Source organism: Schistosoma mansoni, chromosome 2 (assembly GCF_000237925.1).
Source record: "Schistosoma mansoni strain Puerto Rico chromosome 2, complete genome".
NCBI classification, from domain to species: domain Eukaryota; kingdom Metazoa; phylum Platyhelminthes; class Trematoda; order Strigeidida; family Schistosomatidae; genus Schistosoma; species Schistosoma mansoni.
Genome location: NC_031496.1, coordinates 33,861,351 through 33,876,287, shown reverse-complemented (window position 1 = coordinate 33,876,287; position 14,937 = coordinate 33,861,351). Strand labels below are relative to the sequence as shown.

The window sequence follows — 14,937 nt, the reverse complement described above, 5'->3', positions numbered from 1 at the left end:
CAGGTTATTCCGTGGTGGCCATGGTTCAATTGACTCTCGCTTTCCAACTTTACGAAATACTAAATCTCCATAAAAACCCCCTTCTGATAAAAGGTGTCATTACCAAGGTTTGACTTGATAATTTCAAATAAATTGAGAATTAAGTAGATTGTTATTAATAAAAATAATATATTCTTGTTTTGTTCCTTTGCACTATTTAAACTTGTGTTAATTTAATTTGTTTATTTATCCTCTGAAGAAGTGACCTACATTGAGTTACGAAACGTCAGAAAATTTAAATTGTCTACTCATTGGGATATTACAAATAGATTATTTTTATTAAAAGTGATAATTATAAATAAAGGAGAGGGAAAAATTAATATCGTATAGAAAGAATAAGTTGTCGCATTATCCTAGGTCGTAAAATTACCAGGGCAAATCCAAGGTTATGACGAACTGTTTTTGTGCACACACAGAGGGGGGGGGGGTAAATCTACGAATAACCAAGGCTTTTATAAACCTGAGAATCTGCCCTTGACAATTTCTATACAACGTTTTAAAAGCTGCATTGACGCCAATTCTGTTCCCTGTTTCAATTATGTGCTTTGCTATCAATGAACATGATTTTTTACTTCCCATGTTAATCAGAACAATTATTATTAACTGATTTTGAAGCCATCTAGGTACATGTCCCATGACCCTTGATTATATTATTCGATTACTCCTCATATGCATGTGTGTCTACACAAACATGTAGATTAGTAAATGAAGTGAGGTGTGACGTAATCGTTTGTGCATTCCATAGGTCTATTTGGAATCATGGGTTTAATCCTTTGAATCACAACTAGTTTATCAGCGTAATAGGTTTTCTTGATTCACCTCTAAACAGTTTTCTTTGGAACAGAATGAAAGAGGTTTTAGTGTTGACTGATGTTTGCACCTAGTTATAAACTTTAGTGGATAACCCTTTGATATCAGTGTGCCAGTCAGCAGTTTTCCATCTCAAGATTAATTCTCATTATATTATGAGATTTTAAAATATTATAAGCTGCAAGCAGCTGACGAGGACGTAAATAAATAATTATAATGAATTGTTCGCTACTTGTAAAATAATGTTTAAAATGTCCACCTCTTCTTGAGCTACGCCACTGTTGATAATGTCTTCTAAATAGACAATTAGAAACAAGTTTTTTAAAGTTATCGTCAGGAAACCCTGCTTAAACGGTGTTTCATCCCAAGTGGTACTCGTCAGCCACGTGTACCTGCAATCTTGAAAAAACTAATGCACTCTAATGGATGCGAACTCAAGTCACCTAGCTTCATGGTAGAACTATTTAGATCACGACTGACCTCCTATAGAACAGGGATATTTACAGTTGAATAATCACTGAGTAGTGGCCAAAATAAGATTGGTATTGATCAAATTCTATTAATCGAGATAACTGAATAGCTCCAGCCACTTAATATCTTAATATGGTACGAGCTATGTCTAGTTAATTCGATTTATGGTTCATATTGTAAATCGATCAATGAAAATCGATCAGCACTAAAGGACCAAATAAACGTGATATTAGTCACTAATTATTGATCAATTAATTGAGATGTGAAAAATTTACAACCTTTCGCTGTACAAATAACAAAAGAGCTTAATCAGAGATATCGTAGTTGCTAACATTATGCATCGAAAAAAAAATACTTTAATCAATATCGACTTCTGAACTTTTAACATCCAATTGGTGATCACTCAATACGTTATCGTCAAGATCGATCGAGAAATAAGAAGATAAAGGAAACTTGTTGAAATACATTGTGCTGAAAATTCCATATTGTAACAAAAATATAATATTGAATAAAGCTAATAATAATAACTGATGCGTGGGCGAGACTGATAATGATTGGTTGTTTTGTTTAGTCAGATAGTGTCATGTGTTATATATTCCCCTATCCTGATTATTATCGATCGACTGTTCCTTGTTGTTGGATTGTGTCGGATTTTGGGTGTGTGGAAATATATTGACGTTATAGTCAGGCTAATCTGGTGTTCTTGATCTGAGTTGTGTTGAATTCGTGTAGAATAGACACTGGGTAGGAATCCAGTGTAGATATTCGTCCAAAGTAAATTAACGTCCCGCATACGTATAAAAGGTGAAAGGACTATTATGACAAGAAACCCCAGCGCTATAACAAGTATCCTACCGTTATAACAATAATAATAATAACTATGAAAAATACTGAAATCTCCACAAAAACCCCTTCTGAAATTAATAATAATATGCTCACTAGTGACTGACTTGGAGAGGTAAATCCAGGAGTTCTAGTGAGAAGCAGTAACCAGTGGAGTTCAAACCACGTCTGTTGTGAAATAGAAACTCAATGAAGGCAATTGGTGAACGGTTGCTCAACTTCGTGGATTGGTTGGAGTTAGACATTAACACCGTTGGATATCGGCCGGCCTAGTGGTCTATCGGTTAAGTGCTCTGGCGCGAGACAAGTAGGTCCTGAGTTCAAATCTCACGAGGTTGGATCGTGGATGCATACTGCTGAAGAGACCCACAATGGGACGAAACGGCCGTCCAGTGCTTCCAGGTTTTCCTTGGTGGTCTAGCTTCAATGGACTCATGATTTCAACTATGAAAAATACTGAAATCTCCACAAACACCCCTTCTGATAATTATAATAACAAACAAAATGATTGTAAATATAATTTACCTTCAATATGGAATCATTTTGTCCATCAACTTGATTTAGCTTAGATGGAATAAATTTAATTGAAGTTTGATGTATAGACTTTGAATCATCTTTCATTTTATGATGATGATTATTATGATTGTTATTAGGTGTATTACGTTTTTTTGAATTAGGATATCGTTTTGAATGAGATGAATTCATTGCTTTTGTATAACCTAATTTTGCTCTGGTACTTAATAATGGCCATGTACCCTTAATAAATTTAAACAAAAACAAAATCAACTAAATGAGCATAATCATTACTTTTTTATCCATAGAGATTGAAGATATGATTGTTAAGCTAAAGAATAATATTCCTATAAGTAAGAAGACACTACTTTGACAATAAAGATATTTTTATACAGTTGAAATCATGAGTCAATTGAAGCTAGACCATCATGAAGAACCTGGAAGCACTGGACGGCCGTTTCGTCCAACTGCGGGACTCCTAAGTGACAGTGAGCATCCACGATCCCGTCTGGCGAGATTCGAACCCAGGACCCAGGTTATCCATGGTGGTCTAGTCTCAATTGACTCATGATTTCAATTATATAAAATTACTAAAACCCCCTTCTGATAATAAAAATATTTACTGAAAAATATTTATATTTTGTATGATACTGAATATTCTGATGATATAAACAAATGAAGACATCTTAATTCTATCGCCTTAACCATTCTCAACTATATCGACAGACAAAAGAAAAAAATGGATACCGATTATTCAGAAAATAAGGGAGAAAAAAGGTGAGTCATAAAGTTACATTATTTATTTATTCAAACATAAATATTGGTATGAGGGGACATCAAATATATATACGCCACACTTCACTATTTGATTTGTGTGAGGGCTAGAATACTGATCGGGTGCCCGGACCGAAGCAGGTGGTTGTTTTAGGAGGCCACTCTCCAAGCCTTCGACCTACAGGTCTAATTTACGAAGCAGTAGAACAACGTTAGATATACTTTCACGGTAGCTGATGACCGACAATAGGTTCATACACTGTTTTTCCCTCAGGATCCTATAGCCCATGTGCGTCACTGATTGGAAATCTGGGTTTTTCCACTACCCTAGGTGGATCCTCCATATTGACCGACCCGGTTAAAGCGCTGGACATTCGTTTTTGTTCTCTCAATTTCGTAAACAACACTCCCTTCGTGAGAAGGATTTCCCTGGTAGTGGCTGTGTGGTTTTGCATAACCAATGAATCTGTAGAAGTCGATAAAAAACGATATATAAATTTATCTATACAGCTATTGAACATACGTCTTCTTAAAAGCTCATGAAGATGGAAATAACTCTGAGAAATCCCCATACTGCCCATGATTACGAGTATTACGAACATTATATGTAATTTACATAGAAAGAATTAAGCATACAATACGTTCAATGCTATCATTTTTATTCAATTCCATGTAGAGGCTTCAAAGTCATTTGCTCGATTTTAACTGACTTATTCCTGAATTATTTTTTTAGTCAAAACTTTAATTTAGTTATCAGATGAGGCACCATTTAACTAGTTCAATGCAAATGATACAAATGGATACAGAGTTATCTTGTTACAGGTGTTAAAAGCCAATAATAATAATAATAATAATTTACGTGAAAACGACATCACAAATTAGGATCGTCTAGAAAACTATCAGAAACTAAGGAGCATTGAAAAGCTGTTTCATTTGAATATACAACCAATCTCTCGTTACTATTCTTTACAACTTGCATAGATTAATGTCTATTCGTCTTGGCACTTCCATGTTGAATAACACTTAAAAAAAACGAATGGAGAGATAAAATACCTGATCTTACATGTAAAAGATTAGCCAGTTCTGGATCAACTGGTTCATCTAAAGTGGAATCATTTAACGGATATTTTGACTTGAATGGATCAACAATTGTTTCACAACGGTTGTTATCCATTATGGTAGATGGTGATTTGACAATTTTTTGAATAGTTTTTTTATTACGAGAAGTCATATTCATCATATCGGTATCACAAGTGTTCTGATGTTCCGGTATAGAGGTGAATCGATGTTTGTATACAATGAAACCTATGAAATATGAAAAATGACATTACAATTGTGACTAATAAACCACTAAATATAGACTAGGAAGTTTGAGGAAACGTTAATTCAAACTGGGTCATTGTTGATTCATACTGGTGGAAGAGTTTAAAAGAATGTATAGGATGAAACAGTCAGTCAGCTACAACGTAGGACCAGGCACATATATGCATCGGTCCAAGTTGCCATACCTCGTTAGCACAACAAGATCAACACCGGATTCATAGAAGTAGTTAATTTAGTGGTGTTAATATATGAAAGAAAGGCTGTATATAAGGATATAGTATAGGAAGGAAGAAAGTTTTAAAGCAATTTTAATCTCAAGGTTTAAGGGAAGATAAAGAGTGTATACACCTACGCCATTGTGATCGATTCTGAGCCATGTCACCTAGAGTCTCCAACCATTGGTTACGATAGTCACGCGGACCCCAACCAGGTAGTCTGCATCTGCCAACATGGCTCAGGCTAGAAGTTAGTGACTTCAAGCACTGATGCCATGTTTTGGTTTGGCCGCCCCTAACTCTCTTCCAACCGTCCCCAATACTAGTCATCATAGCGCGTCGTGGTAATCGGTGTTCAGGCATACGTAACACGTGGCCCAACCATCTCAGTCGATGAAGATTCATGACCTCATCAACTGATTTACCATCATTCCCTAATACCCTGCGTCTAACCTCACTATTACTTACCCGGTTATCCCAGCAGATGAGAGCAATATTTCTAAGGCATTTGTGGTCAAATACTAGTAACCTACGAGTATCTTCTACTCTTAATGGCCATGTTTCACAGCCGTAAAGTAGAACAGAGCGAACTACTGCGCAGTATACTCGTGCCTTAATTGATAGACGGATATCTCGTCTACGCCATAGGTGACGTAAGTTGGCAAAAGCCAAACGAGCTTTTTGAATCCGTGCTGAGATTTCGTCAGAAACCAACCCATTAGGACTGATCAGACTTCCAAGATAAGTGAAGTTGTCCACGCGTTCGACTACTTCACTCCCTATCCTTAGTTCGGGTGTTGACGCAGGTCAGTCCTGGAGTAACAATTTACATTTGGATGGGGAGAAACGCATCCCAAACATCCTGGCATTATTACTCAGTTCCAACAGAAGACTCTGCATTTTGTCAGCGTCTTCACCAAACAGGACTATGTCATCTGCGTATTCTAAGTCGCTTAGTGGTCCCCCCTGGTAGAAGATCGATTCCTGAAAATTCAGTCGACGAGAGTGTTATTTCCAGCAACAGGTCTATAATGAAGTTAAACAAAAATGGGGATAGTGGACAACCTTGACGGACACCACTTGAGGTTGTAAAATCATATGACAGTTCGCCATAAGCTCTCACTCGACTGGTAGTGTTCGAGTAAAGAGCCTTCACAAGGTTTATGTACTTCTCAGGTACACCTTTCAATGACAGGCACTGCCACAGAACCTCTCGGTCTACAGAATCAAATGCTGCTTTCAAGTCAAGAAAAACTATCATTGTCGGACGCCGATAAGCGTGTCTGTGCTCTAAAACTTGACGAATGGTGAATATGTGGTCGATACAGCCACGACCAGGTCTGAAGCCAGCCTGATTTTCTCGTGTTTGGAGTTCACGAGTCTTAGTTAGGCGCCTGATAATTATTGAGGCTAGTATTTTAGATACTATGTTAGTCAGACTAATCCCTCTATGGTTATCACAGGATGATTTTGACCCCTTTTTATATATTGGGACAATCAGTGATTGTGACCAGTCAGATGGGATTACGTCTATCTCCTAGATTTTAGTCAGAATATTAGTCAACCTAATTGCTAAAATTGGACCACCATATTTAAAGACCTCTGGAGCCAATCCATCAGGACCAGCTGCTCTTCCTCGTTTCAGATTACTTATAGCCTTTTGAACTTCAAGTAGGGTCGGGGGGCCTACTTCAATGTTCCATTCCGGTTTTCTGGGAATAGTGGGTAGTTGTGCAGTAGCTGAAGGCCAGCTAAACTGCTCCTTAAAGTGTTCCGCCCATCGTTCTAAACGTTTGGGTTGAGAGCAGATAAGGGTTCCGTCTTTTTCCGAGATTGTCTCACTTACACTTGACTTCTTAATTCCGGTTTCTTTTATTAGTCTGAATAGTTGCCTGGTGTTGCCTACAGCCACTGCCTTTTCCATCTCTTTTGATTTCGTTGCCCACCACTGCTCACGATCGTTCCTTAGACTTTTAGTTAACCTAGATCTAATTTGTTTACGCTCTTCGTCATGTTCAGAGCCTGATGGGATGAGTTTACGCGAATCCATCAGTGAAATAGACTTAGAGGAAATCCACTGGTTTTTTGGAGCCCTATAGTTTAAATGACTAATAGATGTTACTGCTGTTTCCACAGCTGTTCGTATGTCTTTCCAAGCAGCATCTGGGTCAGTCTCGTTTACAGAACTGCCTAGATGTGAACTCAGTTGTTTCTGGAATTCGCATTTGGCTTTCTCGTCTTCCAGTTCAATCCTAATGGGTCTTCTTAGTGTAATCTTCCTGCGTCCATTGAGGCGCAGACAAATGCGCGCTCGTATTAAAGCGTGATCAGAGTCTAAACAAGTATTCCAATACGAGCGACAATCTTCTATTGAGCCTCTCCAACGATGACTGATGACAATATGGTCTATTTGAGTCCATCGTTAGTTTGGTGCAGGTGGTGGCCATGTTAGACGATGTCTCTCCTTATGCTTAAAATTAGTGCTTGCTAAAAATAAACGATTGTCTGAGCATAGTTGCAACAGACGATCACCATTATCGGTTCGTTGAGCCGGAATACTAAAACACCCACCTAAATGTCTTTCTGTTTGATTTAAGCTGCCTACCTGGGCATTAAAGTCACCCGCTACGACTACTATGTCTGAGCGCTTAGCTTTCTGAAGAAGCTCAGAGAGCTTTCTGTAAAAGTCATCTTTCACTTCATCATGGCTGCAGTCAGTGGGAGCGTAGGCAGAAACGACGAAAAGGCAACGACGTGTGTCCCTATCCTTCCGAGTTCTTACGGAGCCATTTAGCCGGACAGCACACAGGCGACTGTCAACGGGGATCCATTCTAGTAGTGCCTGTTCTGCCCTTGTACTTAGTGCTATGTCTACACCTGTAAGTCCACGAGAACTAGCCATAGGGTCACTAGATACATGGAGGGTGTATCTCGTCGGCTCACCGTTTTGGCGAGGTGAGGTCAAGTGAATGACCACACCAGGATCCTGTATGCGTGTTTCCGAGACACAGCATACATCAATGTCACGAGATTCTAGGGTTTTAGCTAAGGAGGCCTGTTGACTGATTTGGCATAGGGTACGTACGTTGAAGGCTCCAATGTGTAGTTTGGAACGAGGTTTTAGCAGACCTGGGACAGCGTTTCGCGCACTAGAATCGTTGGCCATGGTGACACTTGAGGAGGAAACAGAAAGAGGAAGTTTAGTGTTGAAAGTCAAGGTAGAAGGAATAGTAGGAATTGAAGAAGATTGATTATGAATACAGTCGTCTTGAGTGCTGTTAGAGGTATGAGGGCAGTTATCACTTCCTGGTTGCCCACGCTGTGGAAGGGTTCTTCTAGGGGTACCTGAAAAGGAAATTGGGTTAGAAGTGGTCTTAATGACCTGAGAGCGTGACCGCAGTGCCCAAGGGACAACTGCTTGAGGTCGGTCACACACGACCTTTTTGTGGGTAGTTTTTGTGTTAGCTCCGTTCTTCAAAGAACCTTACCGCCGGAGACGGAAATCCGTGGGATAAGGCGAGGTGTGCATTTTTAGGGTCGACCTTTTCTAACCCCACCCCTCCTTGTGGGAAGGCAGCATCGCTGTCATGCTGGTTGTCTGAAGGAAACACCCTACTGCTGTCACATCTCTGTACAGTCAGCAGTACGACTTCGGACCTTGGGTTTGCTGCTTTTAGTCTCACCGCTCTTCAAACGACCTGCCTGACATGGTAGGACCTTGAGGAACGATTGTTCCAGCCAGTATAGCTCGGTTGATTCATCACGATAGGCAAGCCCGACCACCACGTCAAGGTAGCAGCAACGGTCGGGATAGGATGAAACAATTATCCACTAATAGCTAGTTTTCAAAGATCAATCAGATGTAAAATAATTCCTATACGTAAAAACAGATAAACTTAGAATAAATAAAAGAAACCAAACATTTTTTGTATACGATACACACAGAAACATAATTGGTTACGTTAAGTCAACATTAAGGTATAGTTGGACAAAAAGTAGCGAGTTACAATTGAATTTATTAATTAACTAAAGATAGATATTAAGCAAAGATGGATTTTGGCTAGAAGTGGAATCCAGGACGCGCGTTTCATCCTATTTCGGACTTGTCAGCTGGATCTACCTGCATCCCAGAGTTGATGTTCACCCCTGGACTCGAACGCAGTACCGTTCACTTCAAACGCCATCGCGTTATCGACCTAGCTACTGAGTCTTGATAGCCACTTACTTGTGCGATGGGGTGAAGTATAAGTTCACTTGGTATTGTCTACTTGAATCTTCCCCATTGATGCTTAGAATTGCAATTGATCAATATCTTGTTGGCGTATGTGCACAAGCAAGTGGTTATCAAAACTCAGTAGGAAAGTCGATAACGCGATGGTGTTTGAAGTAAACAGTACTGGGTTCGAGTCCAGGGGTGAACATCAACTCTGGGATGCAGGTAAATCCAGCTGACAAGTCCGAAATAGGATGAAACGCGCGTCCTGGATTCCACTTCTAGCCAAAATCCATCTTTGCTTATAATACTTGTGACTTAAGGCAATATGCACAGTATGCACATATGCCAATAGGAGATTGATCAATTGTAGTCCTGAACATCAATGGGAAGATTCAAGTAAACAATACCAAATGAATTTAAATATAAGCTACTGATAAAATGACATATCAAAGTAGAAAAGCAAATGTTGACATATACGCACTTTTTTCTTCAGTAAGTTAGTAAAATAGCATTATATCACGTACACTAGCAGATATACAATATAGTCTTATTTAATCATAGACACAGTAATGTAGTTACTTAGTAATTATACAATAAGAATATATGTTCACTTTGGGATTATGGAGATACTTGAATTTCAATGAAATCATGAACCGATCAATGTTAGACCACCATGAAGAACCTGGAAGCACTGGACGGCCGTTACGTCCTATTGACTGCCGAGGAGTCCCACAATAGCAAGAAGCGATCGTCCAGTGCTTCCAGGTTTTCCTTGATGGTCTAGCTTCAATTGACTTATGCTTTCAACTATGAAAATCTTCACAAACTCATACTGATAACGTATTTATTATTTTGCCAATATAGTCTTACTGTGTATTATTTCCAAGTGGAATGACACATTGTTAAACCAGTAGTGCACAGTAAATTTATTTCACTGTATTATACTCCTTCAATAACATCTTCAAACCTTAATCTTTCACATAATGCTTATACTCTTACTACTTCTACCACTATGGGATTTGAATGGACAACTGAATCTCTGTGCTAATGTGATATGACAACTCGAACTGATGTACGTACGTACGAAGTTCTACGTTGTGACTGACTGACTGACTGAGTGCACAGTATTCTCGATGTTAAACCGTTTATGTGTATTAAATAGTTAAATAATATAAAAATGTATAGAAAATTAACTGGGTAAATAAGGCTGTGGAAATCAATTTTATCAAATATACTTGAATATACCTTTCGAACGTTTCTCATCGGATGATTCTTCAGTTGACAATGAAGATGAACTAGACGAAGAATGTGAGCCATTTTTTGCACAACTTTTATGACAGATATGTCTGATAGGAGAATAAATGATAAATAATAGCAACGATAACATTTTTTTAGTGACAATAAATTGTTTATGAGGTTGCATACATGAATTGTAGGTGTCTATGGATACTCAATGTCGATGTTTATGAATACTTAATAATAAGTGATTTATTCAAACGTATATGTTTACTATAAAATAAAATTCGTTGTTAAAGCCTGCGTAATAGCCGTAAACTATAGCTGAATACATTGGATGATAACTCAAAATCAGTCACAGTGGCACGGTAGTATCCATTTGTCATATTCGATTACATCTAGGGATATAGAATTATGTAATTTATTTGACAGATACTCATTTATGTCCTCAGTTTTAAGTCATATTTCCTTATAATTTTTGAATATAAAACTTAATAACAACTGATCGCTATTCATATAGAGTAACCAATCAGTCAGTCAGTCACAACGTAGAACTTCGTACGTACGTACGTACGTACATCAGTTCGAGTTGTCATATCACATTAGCACAGAGATTCAGTTGTCCATTCAAATCCCATAGTGGTAGAAGTAGTAAGAGTATAAGCATTATGTGAAAGATTAGGGTTTGAAGATGTTATTGAAGGAGTATAATCCAGTGAAATAAATTTGAAAAGAGAAAAAAGATAGAGAAATGAAGAATTCAGAAGATTAGAATTTGGCAGAACACAAAGAGTGCCAAATTCCCGACCGTTGTTGCTACCTTGACGTGGTGGTCTCACGTTCTTTTATCACCTCGCACCGCTAGGGCAAACGGTTCGAGAGTAACCAATAGTAAAAGAAGTTGTTGATTGACTTCTAATTTCGATAAGTTTATTTATTTATAGCATATACTTGTTAGACTAACTATATTTCTTATAATCGTACTAACAAGATTGGATTTTTGGTAAGCATGGGATTAAATAGCATTACCTGAAAATATATTATTAGTTCTTATGAAATCCTCTGTATATATCTATGAATTCAATATTATTTAACAAAAATCAAATGTAAATCTAGTCACTAACTAGTAAGTTGTTCCATCTATTTAGTTTAGTGTAATTCGATTGAGCAACTAGTGAAATGAACTCCGCCTGTAGCTCCTCCGGGGGCTACTGCCGGTCCCAAGCCAGGGTAAAGGAGGTGGGTTGGGCATGGGGTTAGTAACCTCATCTCGTAGAAAACCAACTCGCTAAAAAAAGCTGACCAACTAGTGAAATGAAATTTGAACAGTTGGATATTTTTCTTTGTTCTTATGAAAGCTGATAGGATCTGAAGTAAAATTAAGTCTAAATAAAAAGCTGGTCCTTAGAACTATATCGGTAGGATAGCGTGTCAAAAGCCTATAAGCTTTATGGTTACAATTCTATCATAATTCAGTTTTCTTAAGCTTCAACTATGAGTTAGGTCAAGGATAGATATTTTCATTTGTTATTACATTATACAATGTAACTATTTTAGCGACTGGATATTTCAACCTTCAATCAACTCATCATTTAGAAGTAACTTAGTCTCCTGTTCCATGAATGTTGTTATTACAAGAAAGTGACCAATTCGTTTAATAATTCTTTTAAAGAAAGCAAAAACAAAGAAATGTACAGAGTAACATGGATTCATTTTGTTGTTAGATTCTTATCAGCAGCTTACAACCTGTCGTATTTTAAGATCAAAATTGTCTTTAAGTTTACACATTTGAGGAATTAAAATCGGATATTTGTCATCATGGTGCAGTAATGAGATTGAAGATAGTAATACCTAAGCGAAGATTCTGGATCTTCAGACATAGTAACAAGAGATCATATAGCTACAATAATTAACTGGTTACGCAATGAAGTAGTTGAATATAAATTAATTGCAATTAAGAATGAAATGAGTTGAGATCAGTGAGTTGAAAATAAAATTATGTATTTCAAATAAATGAAACAGTTAAAGTAGGAGAAAGAAATTGCAGGAATGACGTAATGAGCTGACAATAAAATCATCATGGTAAGGAAAGATTCGCAAGTGTTTCTTTGTACATACATAAGTCCGGCTTGAAGAGTTCGATAGCTATGGCTTCGGCAAATTTGAGAAGTATGTAAATATTATGAAAATCTTAAATAGGAATAATATATTTGTAAAATCTCCGCGAATGAATTTGAAGTAAATCCAACGTTTCGCCTGGCAATCTGGTCCAAGCTTTTTCAACTTGGTGCCCAAATACTGTGGAACTATTCGCTCTAATTTAGACGAAAGTTCTTATATATTTATGATAATCTTGATTCTAAAATATTATAAGTTGTAAGCAGTTGATGAGAACCTAACGACATAAAAATGAATTCATGTCATTCTGTTCAATTCTTTGTTCTTGAAGGGAACTAAGTGTATGAAATTCTTTTAAAGTTCGAATAAATATATATTTAGGTGAGAGACAAACACAAATGAATATTACCCACTCGACAACAATAATAAAAAAATATATATACTTACTCCCCGTGTTTATCATCGGTAGTATCACTCTTATTTCGCAGTCTACACTTACATCTCTTGTTATGACGACTACGGCGACAATGATTTGTATCAGATGACGAAGAGGCTAACATACCACTATTATTATTTCTTTTAGTCTGTTGGTAACAAGATGGTGAAATAGCCGGTGATAGCCTAGACGATGAATGTTCACAATATAATCCAGTTGTATTGTGTAATTGTATTGATGTTAATCTTGGAATTTTAATATTTATTGACAGGCCATCCGAAGAATCACCGCCACCGCCGCCTCCCCCAGAAGCATGATACACAGTATCCATTGATCTCCATAATTCGTAAGAATGTTTATCGATAACAGATGATTTACGTCTACTAATCCTTGTCAACGATCTACCACCTTTGAAACAGATTAAGTCACCATGATCTGCATCTTCAATATCAGCATCATGTGACGAAGCATCACTCTCAGAATTATTACCTGACGATCCAGTGACTGAAAGCATTGATGATCCTGAAGAATAACGTCCCATAGTTTCAATATGGTCGGAGCTTAGTGATTTATACAATACAGGATTTGAACAAGAAAATGTTGGAATTGGCTTAGTTTGTAAATTTAAAGCGTCTATCGATACGGATACATGCTGTAATGATTCCATGTTTGATGACGATGATGATAGTAATAACGATGATGGTGGTGATTGCATAGAAGGTTTCAAACAGACAGCTGTGGAATGTTCCAATTCCATGATTGTATCCAGTTCAATTTTATCCGGTTGCCATTTACGTTTTGAACCCGTTGCAATAGATTGGCTAAGATATAGGAAAATAGGCAGGAAATAAATATTTTCCGTTAAAAGTTGTCTTGTAACGGTTAGCCGCATAGCTCAAACATATCGACAATCAGTTAGACAAGTCATTCAATTATACGCACCCCAAGTCAGCATAGAGGATGAGGAATATTGACAAAATGTAAACAAAAAAGGGTTAGTAATATTAGACGGAATGGAAAATATAATGTAAGGTACTAGAAAAGGCATGATTAAAGAATGGCATGATATGATGCTAAACTCGAGATTTAAAGGTAAATAACGGATGAAAGTGTGGCATTGAGGCTGAGGTTAGGCCATGGTATTCAGTATCTCTAACCTGATAGTTCACATCTACTGAGATGGCCCAAAGCGACAGGTAATGACTTAGTAAACTCATGAAATAATACCATCTTAACGGTATGAAAAGCGTAATGACAGAATCTTAACTGCTTTTGTCCGTATTGATATCTTGTAGTGAGATACATTATGTATAAGACTACACAAGGAATCGGGAGTATTCAGTGCATGAAAACCCAATACAACTACATTGTCATAAAGTCGCCTCTTTTCATCTTTTCCATTAAGCTCCGAAAATTACCAAATAGTCTTTAGTTTGGATCGATAGGACTTAAATATCTGAGGATGACTACTCCATCTCACTATGTTGCTTATAAATATATGTATATATGGACTGGTAGGTTTGATATTTTAGAGAAACAGGGGTCCCTCAGAAGCAATAAAATGAACGGCATGACATTTTGAGTGACCGTACAGGATAAAGTGAAAAGATGCTTACTGGTCTTTTGCTGTAGATTCTGATTCAGTTCTGTTCCTGGATTTTGCGTGTCTGGTGCGAAAATGTCGATACTGTCTATCGGGATTGAGGTTTGCAGTCAAACGAGCGACTCCATGGCTTAAACGTGAAATGGCACGTGCAGTAACAGGATCGTGACGAAGTAAACAATGATGGTTATAATTTGGTGAATTCATGAATATGACCTAGAAATCCATGTGATATTTATCAAGACCTAGAAAATGCAATAAGATTAAAAAGTAATACACTCACAAACATTTAAAGATGATGCAAACACACTATCATACATATTTAGGCGACAAAATATAC

General features: G+C 37.4%; 1 protein-coding gene across 1 annotated transcript in view; it reads right to left on the bottom strand.

Moving 5' to 3' along the window:
• Nucleotides 1-14,804, bottom strand: part of Smp_131680 (hypothetical protein) — a gene marked incomplete at its 5' end in the record, with an annotated part of 18,569 nt that extends 3,765 nt beyond the window's left edge. The window contains 5 exons of the mRNA XM_018796443.1: nucleotides 2,689-2,919; nucleotides 4,514-4,755; nucleotides 10,450-10,550; nucleotides 13,006-13,815; nucleotides 14,611-14,804. Of these exons, the coding sequence (XP_018650655.1) occupies nucleotides 2,689-2,919; nucleotides 4,514-4,755; nucleotides 10,450-10,550; nucleotides 13,006-13,815; nucleotides 14,611-14,804 (1,578 nt within the window). The remainder of the gene's footprint in view (nucleotides 1-2,688; nucleotides 2,920-4,513; nucleotides 4,756-10,449; nucleotides 10,551-13,005; nucleotides 13,816-14,610) is intronic.
• Between the last annotated feature and the right edge of the window lie 133 nt (nucleotides 14,805-14,937).